Source organism: Petromyzon marinus, chromosome 34 (assembly GCF_048934315.1).
Source record: "Petromyzon marinus isolate PM22_M1 ecotype Great Lakes invasive population chromosome 34, UKy_Petmar_22M1.pri1.0, whole genome shotgun sequence".
Classification (NCBI taxonomy): Eukaryota; Metazoa; Chordata; class Hyperoartia; order Petromyzontiformes; family Petromyzontidae; genus Petromyzon; species Petromyzon marinus.
The window spans coordinates 3799543-3827042 of NC_133700.1; the positions used below are offsets into that span (position 1 = coordinate 3799543).

General features: G+C 51.4%; 1 protein-coding gene across 1 annotated transcript in view; it reads right to left on the minus strand.

Moving 5' to 3' along the window:
• Nucleotides 1–225: 225 nt before the first annotated feature.
• LOC116948602 (CD63 antigen-like) overlaps nt 226–27500 on the minus strand; it is a 30745-nt gene continuing 3470 nt past the window's right edge. Inside the window, exons 2-8 of the mRNA XM_032965429.2 lie at nt 26269–26381; nt 5010–5198; nt 4656–4730; nt 4174–4269; nt 2737–2904; nt 2561–2644; nt 226–2223 (exon numbers count right to left, since the gene is read on the minus strand). Of these exons, the coding sequence (XP_032821320.2) occupies nt 2158–2223; nt 2561–2644; nt 2737–2904; nt 4174–4269; nt 4656–4730; nt 5010–5198; nt 26269–26334 (744 nt within the window). The 5' untranslated portion in view covers nt 26335–26381 and the 3' untranslated portion in view covers nt 226–2157. The remainder of the gene's footprint in view (nt 2224–2560; nt 2645–2736; nt 2905–4173; nt 4270–4655; nt 4731–5009; nt 5199–26268; nt 26382–27500) is intronic.

Sequence of the window (27500 nt, forward strand, 5' to 3'; positions counted from 1 at the left end):
CCTCGTTTGGCATTTTTTCTCCAGCCCACCAAAAACCTTTAGGTGACATGGATTCCTTCAGTCGGCATTTTCCACGAAGCGTCGGTGATGTCACTGCAGCGCATGTGCCAGGCTTGATCCATCCTTGAGGTCATTTAAGCTCCAGTTTGTTGTGTGGGAGGAGACCGAAGTTCCTGGGGGAAGGCTCAGCAGCCTCGCACACACAAGGAGGCTCGGACGGCTGTCAACCCCGAATAGACCATGCCTTTATTATTTATTTATCAAACGGAGGCCAGGGTTGAGTTTACACCGCCGTGCTCCGCACACCTCAGGGTTCGGCACCGCGTGGAGGCGGGTGCCTGCGTTAAGCTCGACAGCAGCGACACTCAAGATCGTGAGAGCGAGTGCCTCTCAATGGGGTCCCATTCTTCCGCTCGCGTCACGCACCTAACAACCGCATGACAGCAGGTTGGATTCGCATAAACACTGCAGCTACGACTCAGTCTACATGCAGGCCCAACCAGTGGCAGAAGGGAATTCCGGAATCGAATCGCGACTCTGAAAGTCGGTTTAATCTTAGTGAAGTGATGCGGGTGACGCACACGGGTTGGGGGTGGTCTATGAGTCGACCCCCGCGACCAAGGTATGTGAACTCACGACGTTGTTGGGAGTCTTGTCAAACCGCGAAGTTGTTCGGCGACAATCACCACCGCGAGTCCACATGGCTACTGCAATGGCTGGCCCACGTGCGTGACCATCTTTGGGTAGTCGGTACAGTACTGCTCTGCTAGAATAAATCTCCGAGGGTCAAGTTGTTGAATAATAGATCTCAATGGGTCCGCAGATTTATTCCTCTCGCTCTCACCGTCTCGGACAGTGGCACGCGCAACACGAAGATGCGAGATCCAATGCGTTTGACCTTCGTAGAGATCGCAACGTGCCACCACCGTCATCAAGATGTGGATTTTCCCGTGGGACTTTACAGATATAGCTCTTACTATAGTTTTAAGCAATGACACTAGTCTACGCAAGCACAGAAAGTACAATTACATTCAAATTATACGAGAAAATATCACTAAACGAGGTTATGTTATTTTGTCTACTTATACAAGCTGGAATGTTTTGTTAAGTCGTATAAGGGGGTAGAGCGGTAGGAATGCAGCTGGAAGGAAGGTGGGAAGGGAGCTGTGGCATTTGTGGGTTCAGATCCACCGTGGCCAGGAGAGGGCCATGGTTGGCCATCACTATGAAGAGGCTGTGAATATGCGTGCAGCGAAAAGCAATTGGTGTACAGTCACACCTGGCAACAGGAGGGGTAAGTGCAATCTGTTAGGGGGTGGGGTCAGGGGGGTCAGGGAGATAGCGTACTAGCCAATGAGACACGAGCTCGAGAGCCGTTTCTATGATGGCATCAGCGAATCAGGGGGGTCCTACCCAACCCAAACCAAATTGGGCCAAGCCATAAAATGCACAGCCAAGCCTGATCCGAATCTCCAATCCCGATCACACCGATGGAACATCTCACTCGATTCTCACTGCTGGTGTTTACAGTGCGAGGCCATGGCCCAGTCGCTCTCACAAACCCCTGCCCGCCCTCTCCCAATCCTCCCCGCCTCCGTCTGATGTCCCCGTGATGGGGGGAGACCCCCTGCTCCCCCTCAACCCGCGGCCACGGTCCCACCTTGAGATAGCAACCCTTGAGCTGTGCCAACATCTCTACACCGTCAATAAAGCACAGTATGCACTAACGCTGTTTGACAAGCAAGTTAACGCACAATCTGTCGCTATTATTATTGGACATTCACGGTGAGCGGTATTAAGTTGCTATTCACGAAGCCGTACAACAACAGCAGCAGCAGCAACAACGCAGCGATCGCAACAAGCAAGATGTGCCACCTCTGGCAGAACCGAATTGAGCTGTGGCCACAGGGACCCATGGGAGAAGTAACGCTGGCCCTTCGGGGGGGGGGGGGGTGCACAGACGATTTAAACGCAGAGCGGAGTGCAACGCCCGCACTGCCCTCTCAGGGGAAGCAGAGCAGGAGGGTGGTAAACTCCAGAGGGACTAATAGTGAAGGAGGTTGATGGTGAGGGATTTGGTATCGTGTTGGGGACACGAGGACAGAGGGAGGGTAGGGGGGTGGGCGACAGGCGTCGGGGGCCGTGGCGGCGTGTGGGCTAGAAGGTCTCGTACGTGTCCTTGATCCCCTTCATGAGGCAGCAGGTCAGCATGACACCGATTATCTGCAACGCAAAAGTGGCAGCGCACACACACACACGGCCAGTGAGGCGGGAGGGGGTGGTGGCCACGGTGAGTCGCCAGGTCGTCACGGTGAATCAAGATTGCCAGCAATTCCTGCTCGGGTCACGAAATGGGATGCAGAGAGTTTTGGGGCGGGTGCTATGGCCCCGCCCCTGCCACCTCACTTCCCCCGCCTCACTGTTCTTTCTGCATCTCGGAATTTTAGCCACCAGCTAAAAGTAAAACAAAAGTGTTAATTTCACACACTTAGAGCCTCCTGACTCACTACCGCATAGAGGACAGCGTGTGGGGGTCAGCGTGTGGGGGTGGCCCTCTTACCTGGGCCAGACCTATGCCAAGAACGACGGCTCCGATCCACACGAGGCTATCATGCAGCGTCTTCTCGAGCTCCGGCACACAGGGCTGGGGAAGACAACCGCACTCCGTGTCTCGTCACCGCACCCCGTGTCTCCCCACAGCACCCAGTTTCCTCACCCCACTCCGTGTCTCCTTACCTTTGTGAAGATATTCTGTGGGACCGCCTCTAGTGCCTTGCCCTTGCCACAGTCAGTTGTTACTTGTATGCAGCAGGAGTCTGGAGTGCTGCCACGATGCTCCTGTACATTATTCCAGGTGGTGTAATTCAACCACTCCGTGTAGTTTAAAGCGCCGCAGCACTGGAGCTGAACACGCAGACACAGGAACACACCGTCACCTCTCAATTGGCGCCAAATGCAGGCCCAGCACGGATTCGAGGTTCGAACCTGACAGGCCTCCCTGGTTATTACCCACGGTTGTGATATTAACCGTAAAACAGCAAGCGACCGTATGCTTCACAGCGGATGGTAAAGATCCCGCGACATTTAAAACGAGTGTGCCGGCGTCACGGTCACATTTTGCCAAATTCGATGAAGTACACCGCGAATCACTCAAATGGGATTATGCAGTAGTAGCGGCAGCAGCAGGAGCAGCAGCTATTATCGCCCCTACTGACAACGCTCTACACTCGGGCATCGCGACAGGTTTTGGCCTTGTGACATTGAACTGTGGTGCTGGTCAAATAAATGTGCTTATCATAATTAACGCCCGCTCGCACATGAGGTGCTGAGTAACCTTGTACCGCACAGGAACAGCTGCCACTGGGGGCGCCCATTCAAATGCTCAGAGATGAGATGCGAGATGCAGAGCGTCCCTGGGACGCCACTCCTGGCGTGATGGAGGACATCTCCATCAAACACGCCTCACCGTGCGCCACCCAGGATAATCGCCAAGGCGATGAGAATCACAGCAACAACGACAACGTGTAGCAACGTGCAATTCGACAGCTCGATTAAGGCCTCCCTGTGTGGAGGCTTCATCTCTCGACTCGCTCGTGCTGGCTACGCTGCGTGTGGCTGCCTGTAACCCAGCACTGTGGAGGCAGCAACGAGGGTCGGTGAACCACCGCACAAGGTGTTGCGAAACTCCCTTCCCGTGGGTGGGCGTTGAGGAGCCGTACCCTGGCTCGCCCAGGAAAAGGCGGTAAAGCAAAGTATGGACCAGTTTCCTTCTGTTGCCATCTGTACGGGGATAGAGCCGTTGCTGCCCTCTCACGCAAGGCGTGGCTTCTCTCAGGGTGCTCCGGTTTCCTCTTCCCACTTGAATAAAATCGCAACTCATCATCGTTAATCGGCTGAACACATCTTACAAATAAAAACCCAATGCAGCAGGCGGGATCGTGAAAACAACCCCGTGACTCCATGTGGCTCTCGTGGATGAATGAGTAGAACATGGTAAGCAAATAAGTAAAACATTGGCCCTGAAAGTGGGATGGGGTGGGGGTGACCGTGATCAGTCGAGGGGAGGGGGGTGGTGGGGGGGTCCAAATCCAGGCTGCCAAGGATCCACAGAGCCCGGCGGCGTGTGGGCCCCGAGGGGGGCGGTCATAGCGAGAGTAGCCGTGGCCCACTTGCCTTCTGCTGCATGTCGTCGATGATCTTGGCCTCGCCGGCCTTGCCGGGGTATTTGTTGTACAGGGCCTCGAGGTCCTTGGTGAAGTAGCCTTTGATCTGCGGAGAGAGGACAGGGCGAGCGGTGACGACACGGCACCGGCGCATTTGCTGCTCGTTGCGGAGGTTTGCGGTTCGAGAATCTGGCGGGCGGACCCAAGTTATTACTGCGGCGCGCGTGCGTGCGAAAAAACCGAGTTAACACCATGCGCTGTCCCGCTTCGCTTGCGACATCATTAACAAGAGCGGGCCTGTTGCGTGCTGCCGGCGTCTCACCGTCCACATTTTCCAAATTCGAAAAATGATGCCACAAAATCACTCCGGTTGGGATCATGCGCACGCCCCCAGGCCACTATGGCAGATGAAACTCTACCCTGGTCTTGCTTGGGTTCTCACCTGGATTGAACATAATCAAAGCGAACTCAACTAACGTCCCATCCCCTCACCTTGTCCTTGAAGACAAAGGCGGCGATGCCGGCAGCGATCTCCACGAGCAAGATGATCACCAGCAACGCCGTGAACTGTGGCATGCAGGGATAGCGGGGGTGGGGGGGGCAAATGTCAAGACCAGTTCCTCCACTTGCAGTGTGATGACTTACCGGTTTAGTGGTGATTCAAATCCATTTTAACGCTGCACAGAGCACGAAGCATCCTGCACAGGGCACCCTACCATGCAGGGAGCACCCTGCAGGGCACCCTGCACGGAGCACCCTGCAGGGAGCATCCTGCACGGAGCATCCTATATGGAGCACCCTGCGTGGAGCACCCTGCCCTGCACGGCGGAGCGCCCTGCGACGCACCGTTCCCAGCATGCAGCGGTTCTCCTTGATGGAGCCGAAGCAGCCGAAGAAGGCGACGACGAAGATGATGGAGCCGACGACGATGAGGAGGACGGGGGCCCCTGTGGTGGCGTTGTCCGAAAGCTTCCCGAAGGCCCCCACGTGGGCCTGCGCCAGTGCCCCCACGATCACGAGGCCCAAGCCGGACACCTGCGCGCCACACGTTCACCTGTCAGCTGAATGGGTACATGTGGCCAGGTGGGAACGCACGAGAGGCCACCGCAGTGGACAACGTAACAAACTGATAAAATACACGCGGTACGCAATACTTACAAAGACAAAGATCCCCCGTATGGCCTTTAACAGACTGGGCTAAGTACTGTTCGCAAGCACCTACCCACAAAGACCAACACACGTACCCACACACACACGTACCTACCGACATACAGTAGCTACCCATCAACACACCGTCCAACAACAACATGAGCACTTCATCATTGGCTGGGTCAGTGGGGAACGGTGGCACAGCGGTTAGCGCGTTACTCTCTGAACCCAGTGACCCAAGTTGCCAGTATATAAACATTGCCACTGGGGAGACAAAGGCGGTCGGGCGTGGTGTTGGCCACCCACCCCCTTTGTGTGCCATTCCTGCCTTCATAGGTGCTCGCTCACAGCACTTGCCCCAACAGTCTGTGAAGGCTATACGGGAGACCTTTGCCCTAACCCCCCCCCCTCCCCGACCTATGAAGGTTGACATGATCGGCGCTTCGCTAGCGGGATGTTCGTGTGGAGGGGGTGGGGGTGAGTGGGGGGTGGAGTGGCTGACGCAGGAGCCACCGTGAGCCCCCGGGCAGCTGTGCACGGTAAACATTGGCCACTCATCACTTGACAACCACGCGCAGCAACTCTCCACCACACCCAGCACAACCCCCCCCCCCCCCCCCACAGTAAATGGACAAATATTCTGCGATTCCAGAATCAATGACATTTAGTCTTGTTTGTGCCCTCCTGTTTGTATAGTTTCTCTAGTCCGATCTGTCTCCTTTCGTCCATCTCCTTTCCATCGTCCGTCTCGATTCACCCGTCTGGGAGGTTTTCTGCTCGTTTGTTCGAGTGGCCTGGAGGCAACATTAGCATAGAACTTGCATACACTTTGCACATCACGTAAAACACGCTCACAACTAAACACGCACGTCGTGAGAGCCCAATTGGTAGTGACCGGCGCCTCCGCGCATCATTCCCACGGTTGGCTACGTATGGTGCGAATGAAGTTCAACATACCTAGATGAAACCGCTACCCAATTCAAAACCCGATTCGTAACCCACTACGCTAGGCGATTTCGCTACGCTACCCAGTACACTGCACGCGCATCCTCTGTGAGGGTGGCACGGTTTTGCAGCAGTGCCTTCACCGCTCGTTGCAGTTGCAATCCGGCAGGCCGCCCCGATTATTAAACACAGCGCGTGTTACCTGTACAGAGCACTACGCGCGGTCTGGGTTCCCTTACAGCGGGCGGCACAGATCCGGCGGCGTCTTTCGAAGAGCATTGCCGTCACATGCCAGCATCACGGTCCAAATTTGGCAGAGGCTATTAACAAATATAAACAAAAATGTTAGAAACATGACGCTGCAAGTTACTCAACTGGGAAACGGTTCAGCGACAACTGTCGCCCCCTACCGCAAAAACTTGGCAGGACCCTTCCTGCAAAAAAAGTCTTGAGACTTGGGGAGAGTTTCCTCGGTGAGTAAGCGTATAGATATGTTTACAGGTCACAACAAAGCCTCTTTTAGCAAGGGGGGCCTGAGGCAGGGGCAGAGACGGTCCAGTACAAAATGTCCAAGTAAAAACGGAGGAACAAGAATTGGTTCTGGAGTATTAGCAGTTCACTCGTACAAACGCAGCGAGCAGAGGGTTGCTGGATCACATGGGGATTGGGATGTGGAGCCCGCATGAGGCGCCCACCTCGGCTTGCCATGTAAGAGTGTGGTGACTGCAAGAGGACGTACAGCAAGAGGTGTTCCGTGTGTCGGGCAGATATCTGCACAGTGCAACGCTGACCAAATAAAACAGCCACAACCGCATGACCAACAAACACCCAACCTCGGTCAAGAGTCAGCAACTATAGGCTACAGCCGCAGTAAGAGTAAAAATAATCGTGGTAGTGGTCACGTCCAAAGTGTGGCCCACACGGGAGAAACGCTGAGCTCGCAACGGTGCTGAGAGCTTGGGCTCCTATCCGGGATTCAGCCACCGCCTGCAATTCAACCGGGGTCCTAAGTCGAGCGAGTTGATGGTGGTCTCAGCTGTCACCAATAAAAATTGTTTGATAAAGTATTAAAGCTTTCGTGACTGCATAAAATTACTCATTGGTTTTTTCGGTAAAGTCACGTATGTAGAAATACAATAAAATTATATTCTATCTATGCTGGTATGTGCAATCCAAAGGTTGAACACGAAATTTAACTCTCTTCTGAAATTCGTGGTCCGCCAGGAAGTGTCTGTGTTGTTGGCCTGACTGAATGTGCTTCACATAATGTTTATTCAGGTTTGTTGAATTCTCGTCTCTCATCTTTTTGTTGGATTTACCTCCGTGATTTGTTCTTGACACCTGATGAAGATCGCTTGCGTTGTGATCGAAACGTCGTGATTGTTTTTTGTTTTAATATAATTTTATTGTATTTCTACATACGTGACTTTACCGAAAAAACCAATGAGTAAAAATTTAGTTTACTCACATAGAGACTCACAGATTTGTAGACTCACAAAGAGACCCCAGAGACGTATATAGAGACCTGTAGACTCAAAGAGAGAGCCACATACTTACGTAGACTGGGTTTCTGATTAAACTTTGTTCTCAAGTGTAGGGAGTTGATGGTCTCAGCCCAGTCACCAATAACTTACTTATGGAACCAGACCTACATATAGACCTGTAGACTCACAGAAAGCCACAGACCCCATAGACTTAGACCAGGTTTATGATTAAACAGAGTTTCCAAGTGTAGTGAGTTGATGGTCTAAACCATTGACTGCCAAAAAAAACACAATTATATCAAATTTGGTTCTACACTTAATTTGTGCAAAATTCCAGCTCTGATAATTAAAATATAGCTGCGACTGTCATGCGACAAACACTAAAAACGTTTAGGGAGAGTGCTGCCCTCTTCTTTACGGGATAGAGCAACGACACAATTTATAACCTCGTACGCGCGTGTGTGCGCGCTTCACGTGGCCTCAAGGTGCACATAGCCTGGCACAAGCGTCGTGGTGACGTCACCACCACTTAGTGGCGAATGGCGGTTGTTGTTGTTGTTGTTGTGTGTGTGGAAAGTGGTGGTGCAGTTGTTAGTTGCGCTGCGCCACCAACCCGGCGACCCTAGTTCAATTCCCGCTCATGGCCAACAGCAGTGATGATTATCTGAACCGGTTGAGCCTCCCCTAGGTGTATTCAGCCTTAAATGAGTATCTGATGCAGCGTGTAAACGTTGCCACTCGGAAGACAAAGGCCACCGGGCGTAGTGCTGGCCACCCAACCGCTCGAGTGCTGTTCTGGCATTCATAGGTGGTATATGGGGGAGCTTTGTCTTGTGTTTGAGATTAGACCTGTTTAACTTTCCTGACACCAGGTATAGGTTTAGGAGCATCTTCCTTTCCAGAGCATGTTCTCATCTGAATAAGATGCCAGGCATATTTATCATTTTTTACCCATATTTGATATGAATGTATCGTAGCTCAATGTTTCGTGTCTTATTTGTGTTAGTAAGGCATATGTTCCTGCACGGTATCCATGCTGCAGCCTGTGCCCGTCTGTAAGGCTTTGAGAACTGCTGACTTCAGTAAGAACCGCAAACTCAGTGGCAGTCAGCGGTTACTACCCGGACGCGCAGAATCGGCGTTGGCGGCAGAATGGCGAGGGTCCAGTTAGCGAGACCTCGCCCCGTCAAACCGCGTGCTCGCAGATTCCTACGCTCGATGCAGTCCTCACGAATCGCCCAACGGTGCGAGGGCGGGGGCCCCTCCTCGCCGAGCCAGCATTGCATTTGCTAAAACGAGGGGCCCAGCGCCCATGGGGTGGGTGCCGTCATTGTTTGGGCGATGACAAGCTAGCGTGCATTTGCGGTCAACGCGTGCTGGCACGCGTGCCTGAACAGTGACGCGTGGAACTCCCGGGCGCGCGCAGTGGCGGAGGCACATGGGAGCGGGCCACCGGCACTCATCCAGCCACGGCTTGACGACGAGGGCCGTGCGTATGTGAACGTGCAAAAAAAGAAACGTTGACAAACGCTGGTGTAATCGGGGGCTTCAAAAGCCTGGGCCCAAAATGCCACATGGCTCTCAAATCGGACCGCATCCGCACAAACATCACACGTGCTGACGCAAATTAGAGAAGCGCTCGCAAAAACACGAGCATACACGGCACAAAGATAAAGATCCCTTGTAGCGTCAGACTGTTGGGGGCAAGTGCTGTTTGCGAGCACCTATTAAGGCCAACACAGCACATGGTGTGGGTGGCCAGCACCACGCCTGGCCGTCTTGTCTACCTTGTGGCGTTATTTATGCATTGTACCAGGTACTTATTTGAGGCCGAAAACAACTAGGGGATGCCCAGGACCGGTTCAGATAATTATCACTTGTGTTGCCCATGAGCGGGAATTGAACTCGGGTTGGCAGGTTTGTAGCGCAGCGCGCAAACCACGACACTACTGCTCCCCAACACACACAAAGATCCCCCCGTGGAGCCTTCACAGACTGGAGCGGCAGGTGCTGTTAGAGAGCACCTATGAAGGACGGCACGGCAGACGACGGGGTGGGTGGCCAGCACCACGCCCGCTAACACACTCACACAAACGATTCAGTGCAAAGCGGAACCACAATGGAAGGAAATGTGATTTCGCTTGACAAGAGCAGTTGGTTGGGGTTTTTCTGGTGACCTCAATGCCTCCTGCATGCTCTTTTTTTGCCCATTCATACCTCAACACATAACCCTCTCTGACATCACAGTGTGCGGGAGGGGGGAGGAGGTCGGGAAAAATTTCTCCATGTTCGTCATGTACCGGCACTGCCACAATTCTACGCGTAGTTCAAACCCAGCCAATGGTCGTTGCACGGAACATTGTCGTATCAAAGCGCTTGCCGGCACGACAGCTTGCCATCACTCCCTTCTGCCAGATTCCCAAAACGGTTGTGAAGTTATCTCCCGACCTCACTCTTTACATTATCATCGCCGCCGCCACCATCTGGCTCAAGGGCTTACTCTTCTCATTGTCCACACGTCCTTCCAGGACCGCTCTTACCGCCACCACCTACATGTGGCTTCAGAGCTTCCTTCCCATTGGTCACATGACCTCTGGGTGCCACTCCCCTGTCGGTGACCTGGCCTCCTGCTCCAACCTGCGCCACGTCCCAGCCATTGCAATTCTCCTTCCTCCTCCCCCTGACTACATCAACGATGCTTCCCTGCCAAATTGCTCACTCCATCCACCTCCATACTGCACACGTGTCCCAGCACATCACCAATTCGCCAAGGGCTACATTAAATTTTAAATAACATTAATTTATTCAAGAAAGCCTACTCGCAGGCAACTTAGTGACCGAAGGGAAGTTGGTTGTAAGTTTGATCTTTGTCTGACATTCGGAACGAAGCCACTTACCCACACCATTCCAACTGGAATATGAAGGAAAGCACGTGTGAATGTGTGGCACCACTGGTTTCGCTGTGAAACCTATAACACAAATGTGTGGCAACCCATAACATATGCTACAGCACACTAAAACGCTATAACAACAAAACCAAACCACTTGGCCACACAGAACCAGTGGAACCGCGCAAATCGTACGTGTGATCCACCAATCCTTGCTTCCAAAGGCCCAGATTAATTGCGGACAGGCGCCACTGTGCCCGGGCATGTGTACAAAATGGCTATTTGAATTGGCCAAGCCACCGCAAGTGAGTTGGGTTCCACAAATGAGGGACATTGTGACAGCGTTCAGTGCAGCCAAAAGCAGAACCCATTCATCAGCACAGAACTGGTGGGGAAGTGGGTTCCTGTATGTGTACATGTGTGTACACGATTGCGTGTGTTAACGTGTGTTAATTCAGCCTAAAATGAGAACCTGGTGCTGTGTGTAACCATCGCTACTAGGGAGACAAAGACGGCTGGGTGTGGTGCTGGCCACCAACTCCCTTCTTGTGTCGCGCCGACCTTCACAGGTGCTCGCTAACAGAACTTGCCCCACAAGTATGTAGAGGCTATAAGGGGGATATCGGGAAGGGCCAGGACTGGTTCAAATAATCGTCACTGGTGTTGGTCAGGAATTGAGATCGAACTCGGGTCGCCGGATTCATAGCGCAGTGTGCGAACCGTGACACTACCGTTACCCACTCACACACGCACAGATATACACTGATGTTATCCGTGGCTGGGAATCGAACTAGGGTCACGGAGGTTAGCAAACTGTGAAACCCACTGCACCACCACTCCAACAACACCCGCCATTCGCCACTAAGTGAAGGTGACGTCACCGCAGCGCTTGTGCCAGGCTAAGTGCACTTTGAGGTAACCATGTGTCAAAGGGAAATTTATATGACTGGCAGATTGCCCCGCCTGTGCTACCCACTTCGCCACCTCGCTAGGGTTTAAGCTGCAGGGCCGCGAAGGTCCACGACCAGCGGCGAGTGCCGTGCCGCGCGGCCCTCGCATGCTGGGCTGGGGCGTGGGCGCCCCTCCCCCTCGCAGCCAAGGGCCGCGCCAACGCCTCGCGCTTGAGAATCAATTAATTATCAGACGGGGCGTGCAAATTGTTAGCCTCGCCGATGTCGCCTTCAGGCTGAGGGAACAAACGAGACGGAACGTGACGGAACACGCAAACAATACAAACGAGATGGAATTAATTGAATCGCGAAATATGAATTTCTATATTTATTGCCCAAGGGGAAATCGTCAGATGCCTTGTCTGTTTGTGATGCGTAAACCCCACTCACGATGCGAGGACTGCATTGTGGCAGCAGCGCAGCGATAACAATGGTGCCTCACAGCAAAGAGCACCTGAGTTCAATTGCCAACTCTTGCACCTTTCTGTGGACTTTGTATGTTATCGCCCTGTTCTGCAGTGTGAGTGTGTGTCAGTATGCACCTAGCCTGGCAGAAGCGCCGTGGTGGAGTGTGTATGTTCTCCCTCTGTTCCACTTGGGTCTTATCAGAGTTCTCCAGTTTCCTGCCATAGCTAAGCAAACACAGTGTAACTGCTATTGGCCAAACATCCCAATGCTGAAAAATTACACCGCTAATTCCTCAAATGTGGATCACACGCAGCAGCAGCATTGCCCCCCTACTGCAAAAAAAGTTGGTAGGACCCTCCTGAAAACGAGCCTTGAGACTCGGTGAGGCTTTCTGGGTTAAACGAGCGGAAGAACAATGTGGGGAGGGGGGGGGTCCTAATCACTGCGCGCAGCTGGGCGCGAACGCGTCGACGGGTGCGCCGTCACACCCTGGCCAGGAACGCACGTGTGCCTTTGGCTCTTTGTGAGACTTCGGCGGCCGTGTGCAGGCCACCACCGCGCCACCGCCACAACCAGATTGGCGGGTTCCTCCTCCGAGCTTCACAGTGAGAGCTGGCGCCTGCCGTACGTGACCCTCCGGCAGCGGTGGCGTTCTCAACCCGCAGAGTTTTGTCGGCATGCGGATCTACTGCCATATGACCTTCTTCGAGAAGGGGGGGGGGTATGGACATTGCCTAAATTTCAGGATGTTTGTTAAATAGGGCCCTATATGAACGCTACTACAAATAATTACTCATTGCCCTTTCTCGAGTAAATATAAATAAAATATAAATTCATAAGGGGTTTTTTCGGGTTAGGTCACGTGAATATAAATGTGTCGTGAAACACGCCACCACCCGACACAGCCAATTAGTAAGGTGTGTAAAGTAACCAACGTTACTAGCACAGAACACCGGTGTATTGAGAGAGAAAACCGACAGCATTGAACTTGTAACGAATTGACATGTTCTGTTTACGTGACAAACCTTACTAAGTGGCTGTGTCGGGTGGTGACTGGTTTAACGACACATTTATATTCACGCGACCTAACCCCGAAAAAAACTGGGCATAGTGCAAAGCAAAACAGGTAACGAGGCCCTGTGATTATGATCCGTTGGGTCATGGCTGGCTTGAGCAAGGCATACAATCACCCCCTGGACTTTGGCCATTCTAAAGCCTACATTGCACTCGGTCACACGCGGCTGCTAGGGTTGTAACAAAAACCCGGAGCGCAGCTCAGTCCACACTTGTTATTTCAATTAGAGTTAGTTCAGAAAAAACATGACCTAGGTTGCCCCCCTTCTCCGCATGTACTGGTTTTTGTAACACGGTTGCCGAGCACAGGGCCCCTAAAGTGCCAAAAGGCATTCAGCGGCCAGCAGCAACCAGCACCATCAAAGTTGTAACGGGTAAAAGTTTAGCGCAGTTCTTGATTTGAGCAAGGTTATTTATTGTACTGTATGCGCTTGGGGGAGGGGTTGAGACGACGGGGGAGGGAGGAAATTCCCGAGCGGAGCCGTGCGAGGGAGGCAGTTGGATTTGTCGACTACTGTCCCCTGATTTTTCATGTTTAACATCTTGCGATGCGTGAAATGGAGTCGCGCGTGCGCGACACACCCGATTATTTCTGCCCCGTAGCGAACTTTGTGCATCCAGATCCACCGCCGTACTGCGCCCGCTGCACCATCCCGCACCCCCATGCGTGCACATGCGTGAATGCGGATACCAGCAAGGAGTGTTTGTGCAGCGGGTTAGCGCGCTGTGCTATGAACCCGCCAACCCGAGTTCGATTCCCACTCATGCCCAACACTAGTAACGATTATTTTAAACGGCCCTGGGCCTCCCCTTGGTCGACTTAGCCTCAAATGAGTACCTGGTGCGGTGTGTATACATTTCCACGAGAGAGACAAAGGCGGCTCGGCGTGGTGCTCGCTAACAGTACTTGCACTAAAAGTCTGTTAAGGCTTCATGGGACATCTTCGTCTTTGTCTTTTGTGCAACCAAACTGCATACAAATGATCGCTTGCACACGCACGATTAAGGCCAAGTCAGCTGATTGAGATTGTGTCCCCCGCCTGACTAAAGGCTGAGTCTGAGTCAGCTGACTGACGGTTCAACTGGCAGGATCGTGACCGGAGAAGGAGGATCACATCCACCTTGTGATATCGGGTCGCAGCCACACAGAGTTTCCACGGCGATCATCGCGGTCGCCACCACACTCGTGCCGACTCATCCCTAAAATCAGCATCGCAATCATCGCTGCAGTCGTCATCACACACCACTCCGATCATCCTCACAGCGGCTTTTGGCTAGCCATGGAACAAAGACGGTTACCACATCGCGCAATTTCAGATGCACTTATGAGGCTGCCTGGAACGCTCTTCCTTCCGATATTAGGAAGCCACTGGAGCTATGCACTTTTAAACCGAGATTGAAAACCAATTTCTTTAGAACTGCTTTTTGTGTTTAGTTTGTTGTCCTTCCCTGCACCTCCGATTAGCACGGCTGGCCATGTATGGTGTGAAAGAAGTTCAACATACATATCAGATGACAGTCATCACCATCATCTCAGTCACCATGGCGACCATCGCATTAAAAAAAATCACCAACACAATCAGCACCCGCCATCGTAACCACCATCATCATCATCCATCAGTGACGTGCTGAGAGGGAATGAGATGCGAGTCGCTCATCTCGTGTACGGCGCTCCCAGACGCCTAATCAACACCTCCCAATCCGAGGGCGACTGTGCGACACTGTGGCCAGGTACAGGGCTGTGTGCAATTTCCTAAACCAACAACTCGGCCACAGCTTCCGCAAGGGAAAAATCAACAAAGTCGTACGGCTTACAAAGAGAGTGTGCGTGAGAGGCAGAGGGTTGTGTATGTGTGTTCACGTGTACAGTATGCGGTTATGTATATTTTTTGTACGTTTGCGTTTATAAGTACAGTACTGTACGTGTGTCCGTGGGCAGCGGTAGAGTAGCGGTTAATGCGCTGCGCGACGAAACCAGGCAACCTAAACTCAAATTAGTACTTCAGAGAGTGTGTAAACATAGTCATTGGGGAGACAAAGGCGGTCGGGCATGGTGCTTGGCACACCCACCCCTTTTCGTGTTACCGTTCCAGCCTTCATAAGTGCTCGCTAAGAGCACTTGCCCCAAAAGTCTGTTTCAGGCTGTAGGAGGTGGTGATCTTTGTCTTTGTGCGCGAGTATACACGTGTGTATGCGTACATCGGCATGTGCAATAATCCCCGAACGGGCTTTGCTCATCAAATACCAACAGAGCAATAACTTACTTTGACGATCACGTCTACACCAGCCTCATTGTGACACCACGGGTAGACGCAAAAAAACACGTGGGTGGGCGGGCGGGCGGGCAGGGCGGGACCCCCACAGCGATACAGGACCCGTAGTATGGTGTGGGAGCACCCCCACAGCGTAGAGGGCTGCCACCCCCGCGGCCAATCGCTGGTCAACTCCTCCTCCCTTCCATGTTGAGGGCTCGGTCGAACCACACTGGACTGCTTCGTCTCGTCCACCATACACTGTGCAACCACCAGCACCACACCGCCGGTCGTCACCACAACAACAACACACACCCACCCACCACACCGCAGGTCACAAGACCACGGTTCCCACTCACTCGGGAAATGAGCACCAATGCTCCATCGCTGGGCTGAGCAGAAACCCACGCTCTGTGACTTTGACTTAAGTGGCACGCCTAAAAGCCCCGCCGGTCCCGCCACGGCACCGGCTCCCAAGCCGGCTCCCGCCCCGGCTCCCCCCCCACCCCACCCGGACGTCTCCCCCTCCCTTGAGGAAAAGTCACGGTGCAAGCAACGTTTGCGAGGAGCGCCGATGGCTCCACTGGGGTGTTTGGCGCTGCAGGAAGCGTGGCGGGGGTGGTGCGCTGTTAGACGTTCGTCGGGCCACGTCACCACCGTGGCTCGCTGCGGTGGTGACGTCGCCTGGCCGTCCACATCGACCCACCCATCCCCCCCGCCCTCCTCCCTTCTCATCTGTAGGCACAAGGGAATTTGAGAGCAATAGGTGGGCGCTTTGGTTTTGTTGTTCTCCTCTCTGAATGCCCAAGCGGTCTCCCCTCTCGCCCTTCCCTCTGTTTCCACTCAAGCGCCGTCACCGTCGTCACCACCGCCACTATCAAGCGCTGCCGCATCGTCTCCGTACCGTCTCCGTGCATAGCGGAGACGGTGCGATGACCGCCGTTGGTGTTGACCGCATGTCCGGTCTGTCGACATTTCATTCCGGGCCGGGGGAGGGGCGAGGGAGGAGGGGGGAGGAGGAGGGTGGGGGGCAGGAAACTTTCCGCGGTGTGACCTAAAGGTTATTTTTTTATGTATTTTTGTGCAAATCGTTTCTACGCAGCTCAGCGGCGGAGCGAGCAGCTAGCACTCGGAAGGTTGCGATTTCATATCCTGGTGGGGAAGTTTGGCTCAGCCCATTATCCCTCTAGGGTCGATAAACGGTACACCACTTTGTGGAGAAATTCCACTGTGGTTATTGTCATGGATAGACTCGCCTCTCACCAGATGAATGTGGAATTTCCACCACTGGCTCTGCAGGGCTGTAAACAGGAGATCAGCACCAATGCCTCCACGCTTATTTGAGCAGCAGATCACTTAAACGTGACTGTATGGCACATATGCACGTGTGTATCTGGTTCCCTAATTAAACACCAAGTGTGCTACACGCACTGAGTCACGAGACTAAGGAAATTCCCAATTTGGAACAATACGTCAAGGCAGTGCCCCCCCACCGCCCCCCCCCCCACGTGTCAATACATGACGAACAGAAGATGATATCACATCAATTATTCTGAGGTCACTTCAGGTGGGCCCTCTTTATCCACTGGGGGCCACACCCGTTAATGCCCTGCCAAGACAATCCATTCCACGTCAGCAGTCCAAACATGTCGAGTCCGAGAGATAGCGTTGCGCCACACATTTCTTGTATTTGAAAAATAAGTTTTTACTGGCTGGATTTCTGGCAGCCTGGCTGGCATCCTGATGCGTGGGCAGGTAACGTCACCGCGCACATCTGCGTGGTGACGTCACCCGCGTCCCAGTGTTGAGCCGGGTTTGTGGGTCGAGCTGACGCTACGCCTGCCCCCCAGCTACTCTCCAACCCCGGCCGTGTATCAAAAGCAAGCTCACGGGATATGCTATCATACTATATTCTAAAGAAAAGTTTGGCTGACTGCAGGGAGTGAGGAACACGTCCAAAGGACGCACGGGCTGCTAGTTTAAGTGGAAAAAAAAAACAAATAGAATGCGACGATAGTTTTGTCATGCAGTTGTTGATGACTGGGCTGAGACCATCGGCCCTCTACACTTGAGAACCTGGTTTCATCACAACCCAGTGAGTCTATGGATCTTTAAGCGAGTCTGTGGGTCTCTATGCAAGTCGTTCCCACGATGCTCCACACGCATAACGAGTTCCTGACAACAACAAAATTCCGACCCTGCTAAAAATAACGACGATGCATCTTGTCATTCACATGTTTAATCCGTTGTGTGCCGGCGTCAAAGTTTATAAAAGAATGACACCACAAATTGGGATTACACGCACAACAGCAATCATCGCCCTCCAGGTCACTAGCAGTTGAGACTCATCCAGGTCTCCTGAGCTCTCACACGAGTAATAAACTTGAACTACTTTAGTGCCATAACATAGCAAGCCATTACAAGGGACCAGCATGGACCCGTCCACGATACTGACGTTTCAAATCTACTCAGCTTTGCCCATAAACACAACCCGCTCTCTGTAGACACGACGTCCCTCGTCAACTCTCCCCCGGTCCTTCGTGTAACACGCACTACTTCCTAAATACACAACCTCCTTTTCCTCCACCGCTACCCTCCACATTCTTACTGTGTATTGGCCGCACTCACACTGGAGTACGATCCTCTATCCTTCCCTCACATTGAGACCCCAGTGTCCACCCTCGGGTCGCCACCTGTCTGCTGTGACCCGGGTACAGTCCGGGAACCGGCATCGTCTGTGTTAGGGTGGCAGCAGGAAATTATTTGTATCGAGACTCAGTTTATACCGGTGTTGTTGTCATGTTGAACACTATTACAGAGGACTGCAGCACAGCTCTAATAATTTTTATTTAAAGCTTTCGTGACTGCAGTGATTCGTATTCTTGGTTCTTTCGGTAAAGTCACGTTGAAGGGAAACAATAAAATAATAAAATATACATAAAACAATAAAATTCTCACGACGTTTCGACTGTAACACAAACAGTCATCATCAGGTGTGAAAACCAACCAAATGTTTCTTGCCGTTGGTTTTCACACCCGATGATGACTGTTTGTGTTAGTCGAAACGTCGTGAGAATTTTATTGTTTTATATATATTTGATTGTTTCCCTTCAACGTGACTTTACCGAAAGAACCAAGAATATAGCTCTAATAATATAACAGACCCAGTGCCGACTGAGAAACACGTCCGGGGGTTTGGTCTACGGTGGGGACACGGTGGCGACCCCAGTCCTGGTCTCAGCCCCTGAGACACCACTGCCAAGAGCCACACCGACCTTGGCTCCATCCTCGTGGCTCACGCGAGCGACCGAGTCCGCACGCCGCACAACTACCGTACTACTACGCCGCGAGCGAGCAGGATATGCGTGCAAGCAGAGCGATGCTAGCCAGGAGTTTCCCCATTTCCTCCGCCATTGCCCCCCCCCAACTCCTTGCGTCAGAGTAATTAGCCTGGCGGGGTAAAGTGCGGGGCACAGTACAAGCCACCGCCCAGTGTACATAAACATCATATACAGTGCAGGTGGAGCGGTGTCACAGTGGTCAGCGTGCTACCTTGTGAGCCTGGTGATTGAGTTCAATTCCCGGTCGCTCATTGTCAGAGTTATTCCAGGCACGGTTCTTCCCTATGCACCCCACCCCCCATGCTCACGCTCACCCCCACCCTTCACAATTGATCAACATGCTCAAGTATGGTCAAAAAACGTGGAGCGACATGGCATGCGGTGAGGCCTTCAATCAACAGTGGATTGACACTGGAATAAAAATGATCTGAAACTGGACTGTTACCTTCCTGCATAACTACACGGATAGTAAAGTGACGCACAGTGAGCCAGAATAAGGCACCTTTATGGTTGTTCTGGGCTAAGTATTAACTTTCGGGGCTCACAGAGCCAGATTAAGGCTGATTTGCACATGCTTTGATATTTGCATTGCTTTGGAGCTGTTCCCCTTTTGTCATTTTCTGGTCTAACACTGTTGAGACATCGTCATTAAGGAGGCTGTCTCTCGTGTCGGCCAATCAGCTTCAAAGACAATTCATACATTATAATCAAAACATGTTTTATGGCTGATTTAGCCTTTCAATGCTATTACTCCAAGGCTCACAGAGAGCTGGACTAAGGCACATTAGGTCCTAAAACTCCCTTCCCCCTGATGCCCCTACAGGACAGGCACAACCTTGGCCTTCTCGACGTGTAATGTTAATGTTTCCGTTTTCTTTTCTTTTACAAATAGTGGCGTCGTCATTCACGCAAATCGCAATTCAACACACGCTGCTGTCAAATCTGTAACGCACACAGCGTGCGGGGACACCACAGACATGTGGGAAGGCAGGCAGCCAGGACAGACGCTACCATCAAATTGCCCAAGCTCTGTGGTCCTAAATTGGCATAGCTATACGACCCTTTTTTGCCAGTATCAAAATGAAAAAAATAATAAGTTTTACCCTTTCAAGCAATAATACAAACAGGTATTAATGTGTTTTGCGCAACCTGAGCTGTTGATGCTTTGATATTTGCATTGCCTTTGTGCTGTTCTCCTTTTGCCATTCTCTGGTCTAACACTGGTGAGACAAGGTCACTAAGGAGGATGTCTCTGGTGTAGACCAATCAGTTTCAAAGACAATTCATACAATATTATCAAAACATGTTTGTGTGCATGTTTTACCAAAAGCATGCGTTGTTAATGCGTACTTGATGCCTTGCAATAGGTGTCTATTTGGTGTCTGAACATATTAACACCAATGTTATTGCTGGAAAGAGTAAAGCCTGTTGTTATTTTTTTCCAATACTGGCATGTTTGGCCAAACGGAAAACATTTTTGACTGACAAAAAGAGTGGTGCTAATCTGCGCTGAACAGACTGCCAAGCGAGGTGATCGGTTGGCGATCGGTTGGAGACGGCTTAGGCTGTGGAACGCGTTTGTGCCTACGTGACCCCGAGTTGACGCAAACAGCGCTGTGACATCACTGCGCACGTCCGTGTCGTCACAACAAGACTGCTGGCGATGTTTCAACTGGGGGCCCAGGGACCAACTGTGGCCTCGGAAGAATATGGCCTATCAGGGTGGCCAGCTCAGAGACAAGGCCCACGGGAGAGATTACGAGGTACAACAGGCCGAGTGAGATAAGATATTAACAAGAGATAGAAATGATAAGAGCTGGAAATAATACGCAGATTGGTGAGGTGACGGATAAACATGAGACAGAGATGAGATAGCTGGAGACGAGATACAGAATAGCATTCACTTGAATTTTGATTTAAAGCTTTCGTGACTGCAGTAATTCATATTCTTAGTTCTTTCGGTAAAGTCACGTTGAAGGGAAACAATAAAATAATAAAATATATATAAAACAATTAAAATTCTCACGACGTTCCGACCATAACACAAACGGTCGTCTTCAGGTGTGTCGGTTTGCATAAATGTATTTATTTTTAAACGGCGTATTTATTTATTTATTTAAAAAACGTTAGCGCCACGCGCAGCGATTTGGCAGTTTATTTAGGACTAGTCCATCTATGTTCTGAAAAGAGGAGGGGGGAGACGAAATTTTTTTTTTAATGTATGCTGTCTGAAAGCCATTGTAAGCGTGAACAATCAATTAAGACCTGAAATGGTTTATCAAATCTTTCCAATGATTGCTAAGCCAGAATCCATCTTCTCAGTTGAAATTGTCTCTGTGCTTGTATATGTGGATAGCCTCATGAACGAATCTCTCATGGTAGCCAGATGGCTTACAAAAAACATCTGTCTTGGAAAAGTCAATGTCATGTGAGCCTACTGAATTATAAAAATGATCTGCCACGGCCGAGGTGTTGGTCCTACCGTGTTTAAGGTCTGCTTTGTGTTCACGAATGCGGTCCGAGCCGAGACATGGCGTTTGGTTTCTCCAATGTAACTACTACCACAGAGCCAACTTAGTTTGTAGACACCAGGGTATTGTATGTCCGGAATCACATCTTTTACAGACGGAACCAGATCACGGATTTTATGTAATGTGTTGAAACGGACCTGGATCTTGTGTTTATTCAAGATTTTGGAGATCTTTTTTGTGATCCCCGCAATGTAGGGTAAAGTGATGGTTTTGAAAGGCTCCTCAAGAGGGTCCTTCTTCATGGTTTGAGTGATAGCTTTGCGGATTGTATAGTCGCAGTAACCATTAGCCTTAAGAGCTTGGTGTACGTGCTTGAGTTCACTGCCTATGTGTTCCTGGTCGGATATGCATTGGGCTCTATGATACAGAGTCTTGATGAGATAATTCTTCTGTGATGGATGGTGGTGGGAATCCGGTTTCAGATAAGCATCCGTATGGGTAGCTTTCCTGTAGACAGAGTGGCTCATTGAACCATCAGGTCTCTTTTTAATTAGGACATCCAAAAAAGGTAGCTTGCCATCTATTTCTACTTCCATGGTAATCTGATGGCTGGGTGTATGGAATTGATGTGGTCGAAGAATTGGTCTAGAGCAGGCCGGCCATGTGGCCAGATGACAAAAGTGTCATCCACGTACCTCTTCCATAAGGTTGAGCGCAGAGTGGCAGTCTGGATGGCGTCAGTCTCAAATTTCTCCATGAAAATGTTAGCTATAACCGGAGATAGGGGGGAGCCCATTGGGGTGCCCTCAGTTTGTTTGTAGAAAGTTCCATTCCAAGTGAAGTATGTATTGGTTAAACAGTGTCTCACCAGGGGGGGTAAATCAGTGTTTAGTCCTTGATGAACCAAGCCTTCAATGATTGCAATGGTGTCAGGTACAGGAACCTTGGTGAATAAGGAAACTACATCAAAACTGACAAGCAGGTCGTCTGGGGACAGGGAAATACCCTTGATTGTCGATACCAGGTGAGTAGAATTTTGTACCACAGAGGTGGTTTTTCCAGTGAAAGGACGCAGGATTTCAGACAAAAAACGAGCCAGTTTGTAGGTGGGGAAGTTGATAGTAGAGACGATGGGACGAAGGGGTGTATCTACTTTATGTATTTTTGGTAAGCCGTATAATCTTGGTGGCCTGGCAGCAGGTTTCAACGAAAACTGTTTAGATTGATCAATTAATGCGGTTGAATCAGAAATTATTTTGTTGGTTTGTGTGACGAGGCTGTTGGTGGGATCTCTTTTTATTTTTGTATAACTACCATCGTCGAGTAATTCTTTAATTTTGTTGTATTAATTTTGTTGTTGTATTCTATTAGAATACAATACACCTGAAGACGACCGTTTGTGTTATGGTCGAAACGTCGTGAGAATTTTAATTGTTTTATATATTTTTTATTATTTTATTGTTTCCCTTCAACGTGACTTTACCGAAAGAACTAAGATTATAGCATTCATTTGCACAGACGTTACAATGTCACACGACGCCACGTGACGGTTGTGACCTCTGCGCATGTGACGCACAAAGTCTGGTTGCCCCGCCAACGCAAGCCAATGTCAAGGCGTGGCTCTGCAGGGTACAAGTCGACAAAGTCCACCCCCAGCTCACGCCTATGGAACTCGCCGCACACCGCACCAACACCACCAAGGACCCAAGGTCTGTGGTCTTAAGTTTGTTGGGGGGGGTGACAGTAACAAGATATATTTTTTTAAGCGACTTCTATTTAAATGTAACACTCCGATGTGGGCGTTAGAACACGCGCGTGTGGCAACGCTGAACAGGCAGAAAGAAGCCTTGTGCTGGCGGTGACGAGCATGGGGGGCAGACTTACAAAGATCCCCCCGTATAGCCTTCACAGACTGTGGAGGCAAGTGCTGCACCTATGAAAGCCGGCACAGCGCACTTCAGTGGACTTATTGTGCATGCCAGCCATATTTATCTAGCACTATTATAACCTTCAAACCGACGCATCCCGTAGCCACAATCAGGAAGATTCTGAAACTCTGGCACCGTGAAGAAGTCCCTTAGATTTCAGAACTACGCTGTGACAGGCAAAGCCCCTGAACACAACAGAGGATCCCTTACTGGACTGGACTGCCGTCTTGTCTTCAACGTCCCCTACTCCGAGGTGTACAGGCGCAGCGTGACCGCGGGGATTGAGCGCCGTGGCTACCGAAACCGCGATACGGACCCAGCTACGAGTGATATTCCCGGCCAAACACCCCCCCCCCACCCCCTCCTCCCCCCTGGTGAGGCCTTCAACCCAGCATGTACAAAGGGCTGCGAGTTATTTTTGTATTTCTTCTAAACGCAGCATTCGCTACGTGTTTGCATAGTTTTATTTACACAAATCCCGGTGCAATGTCCACAGAAGACAGCCACCGGGACCCAACAAGTGGCAATCACCTAACAATGTAGGGCGACGCTAAACGGGCAGGGGCCTTGCGCTGGCGAGCATGGGGGATAGACTCACACTGCACGGCACACGAGGAGGTCGTGTGGCCAGAAAATTATGTTTACTACACATCGCAACCAGGTACAAAACTCATTTGAAATTGAGTTGACTGAGGGGAAGACCATGACCAGTTCAAATGTTCATCGCCGATGTTGCCGACTGAGTGGAAATCGAACTCAGGTCGCCAGGCTCATAGCGCAGCGTGCTAATCACTGCACCGGCTCCCCTAACCACTACACCGCCACTTGTAGGCGACTCCCAGCCACATGTGCCTCCTCCTCCTCAGCCTTTCCACAGATGAAGGCGATGGTTCACAGCCCGACTGCTTACTATTTCCGCCCAGCCCGCCCCCTCACACCAGGAGTCAGGGTCATCAATCTATTCACAAACCTAGTCTTGGTTTGTTTTCTCGAGGTAAGCGGATGACTTGCGCAACTCTCGACTCGTACACACAGGCGCGCACTCTGCTCCCCGGAAACCTTGCTCCCATACTCCTGTTCATGAATCAGCACTCACAATGATGAAAGCCGTGCTGGTGGCGATGAGTGGTGATGAGTGTGCTGATGCTGCTGCTGGTGATGATTGTGATGATGCTTCTGCTGAAGCTGATGAACCCTCCCCAAGTTCCTCCTCTCAGATCTCCCATTGCCTCTCCCCCTCATTCCAGCGCCCACGCCCCTCCAACCCTGCAATCTTGGTAGCTGAGCCTCACCGCCCCGGCTGGACTGGTGTCTGTCGATCGTTAACACGACTTCAGTAGGGTGTCGTCACACGAGACGTGTCGTTACAACATCAAACATTGGAACCGTTGACCGTTTGGTCGGTGGACAGGCTTCTAACAAAGTTGGGAGGTTCAGAACAAAGCACCTGGCAGGAGAAATGCTTGCAGTGTACAGTATGGTACAGTAAAGCAGGAGGAGGTGATGTGTGGAACACGTGTCCAGGATGGAGGAGGGCAAGGTCGGAGATCACGGAGAAAACCTCAAGCCTGACAAAGGAGAAACCTTTAAAGGGCACGGAGACTGTGCAACAAGGGTGGTTGAGACTGGAAGAGCGGTCATTGAAGGCCAGGAGTTGACAGGGCAACAGCTCCCGGTATTTATCTTTGATGTGCTCTGATTCACACTCACTACATTGGAGCACTTTCCCACCACTAACCTTGCTAAAGGTTAGTGAGCCTGCAGGTCTTTATCTATGTCTTTGATGTGCTCTGATTCACACTCACTACATTGGAGCACTTTCCCACCACTAACCTTGCTAAAGGTTAGTGAGCCTGCAGGTCTTTATCTATGTCTATGGCGCAATAAGTAAATTATTGGTGACTGAACTGAGATCATCAACTCGTGACACTTGAGAGCACGGTTGAATCAGAAACCCAGTCTATGTAAGTCTATGGGCCTCTATGTGAGTATACGGGTTTCTATGCGAGTCTCAAATCTAAGTCTATGTGTTTGTATGCGAATCCACAGGTCTCTATGTGTGTCTATGGCTCTATTTGAGTCTACAGGTCTCTATGCCAGTCTACAGATTATCCCTGTATGTGTACGGGTTTCTATGCAAGACTGTGGCTCTCTATAAGAGTCTACAGGTCATCAGCTCACCACATTTGAGAGCCCAGTGTGATCACAGGCGGTGGCTGCAACCCAGTTTAGAACACAGAAAATATTAGCAGCGCCACCTCGGCGTCTCTGACCACTAACCCCGCACTGTCTCCTGACTGTTTTAATCTCGAGGGAAATTAGCAGTGGGCGCATCAGTCGGGGTCGTAACTCTTACGACATCCGCTGTACCAACACAAACGGAGGAAGGCAGTGTCACGCGCTCGCCGCCGCGTGATGCCGGGCGTTGAGAGAGAGAAAGGGGGGGCGGCGGTGAGTCACCAGAGATTCCAGCACCGAGGCCTCGAGTTGCGCTCAACCAGTTAGCCATCCACCATCGATCACACGTGCCCACCCCCCCAACACCACGTGGCACGTAAACTCACCCGTACGCATACTCGCGCTCGCCTGTGCACACGCAACGCACGCCATTCTCGCGTACACAAACTCACCACCTCACACTCGCCTGCGTACGCATTCACCCTTGTTCAATCCTTCACTCTTATTCACCTGGTTACAGTCACCAAAGGTACACTCACCCGCACTCAATCACCCGGGAACACTCAACCCCTCACGGCTGAGGTGCATGATCTTGCACTCACCACAGCCAGGAAGCTAACCCAAACATATAACCATTACCAAAATCCTGGAGGCGCGAGTCCTGGGTGTGGAGAAGTGGCGGGTGGCAGTGAGTAAAGAGCAGTGCGTGTCTGCATGGTGAGGAGTGCGTGTCGGTGTGGTGGTGAGGAGTAAGTTGGCCAGGTATGACACCGAGAGGTAAGCGTGTGTGGTGTCAGTGTGGTGAGTGTTGGTGTGGAAAGGAGTGCAAGTAGGCGTGGTGAGGAAAAGTGAGGAGTAAATTAGGCAGGCATGGTGCCAAGTGGTGAGCATGTGTGTGGTGAGTGTCGTTGGTGTGGTGAGGTAAGTGAGAATTGATGAGTGTCACTGGAGTGATGAGGAGTGGTGTTAGTGTTGTACAATGCGGAGTGATGAGCGCCATCGTGGTGAGGTGAGGGTGAGCACCGGTGAGGACTCACGAAGAAGAGAAGGTTGAACACGAACAGGAGATATTTCACGCATTTGCTGGCTCCTTCCACGGCCATCTTGACGTCTGTGGTGGTGGCTCGGTCAGAGGTCAAAGCGGGTTCAGCTGGTCAGGGGGTCACAACGGGGTAGACCCCACACGGACTGTGAGAGCATGAAGAAAGGCCACGGCCCAAAACATCGCCTATTACACATTTTGGTTGCCTCTGAGGGCAGAGGAGTTATGGACAAGGAGTGTGTTGAGCTGTTGGTGTGGTTGACTGTGTTCGTGCACTACCACTGTCAACGGAGGAGAAACAGACTTCACTGATTCATTGAATTCCGCAGAGCCGGAGTGGCGGGGCTGCGGTTTACACGTTAAAACAGCAAGACGGCTCTAATGAGGACTGCTAGACCGGGCAAATATCAATGTTTTGCAAAGATTAAGACTTTTAATCGGTTGTCTTAAAAGTTATAAATAATTTAACGTGACAACCCCTGGCAAAGAATGGAAAGGAACACATCACTGCAGTATACCGGACCAAACGAGACAAAGCTCCCACGTGCAACCAATAAAATCCTGTTGGGGCAACTGCCGTTAGCGAGCACGTGGCCGGCACTACCTGCCTTTGTCTCCCCAGTGCTGGTGTTTTACACACCGCACAAGGTGTTCATTAAAGGCCGAGTCGACCCAGGGGAGTCCCTGGACCGATTAAAATATTTGCCAATGTTATTGGGCATGAGCGGGACTCAAACTTGGGTCGCCGGATTCCTAGCGCAGTGCTAACCACTACATTACCGTGTAGAATATTTACTGTTAACGAATGCTACAATACAATTCTAGTGACTACAACGAAATTCAGTCCCTTCTCAATCCACTACTGGGTAAAGGCCTCCCCACGCGTCCTTATCTTGAGACTTCACCTGACGTTAGCCGTGGCCGGGAATTTAAATCGGGTCGCCGTGTTCGTAGAGCTGTGCGCTACCACTGCGCTCCCTGCCCACCACCACACTACCCTCTGCGCTGACTGCTCCAGTAATAACAAATGAGGCAGTGGCGATAAGTGAGTGTGTGAAGTTCGGGGTGTGGATGAGAACCGTGCATTTGTGCTCAGCGGCCATAACAGTATTAAGGGGGGTGCGACCATAACAGTGGCAGGGGGTGGTGGGACTTCTGTTGTGAACCCCACCTCACGCACACACACGGACCCCCCCCCCCCACTTTCCTCCAAACTTTAGCCGCGTC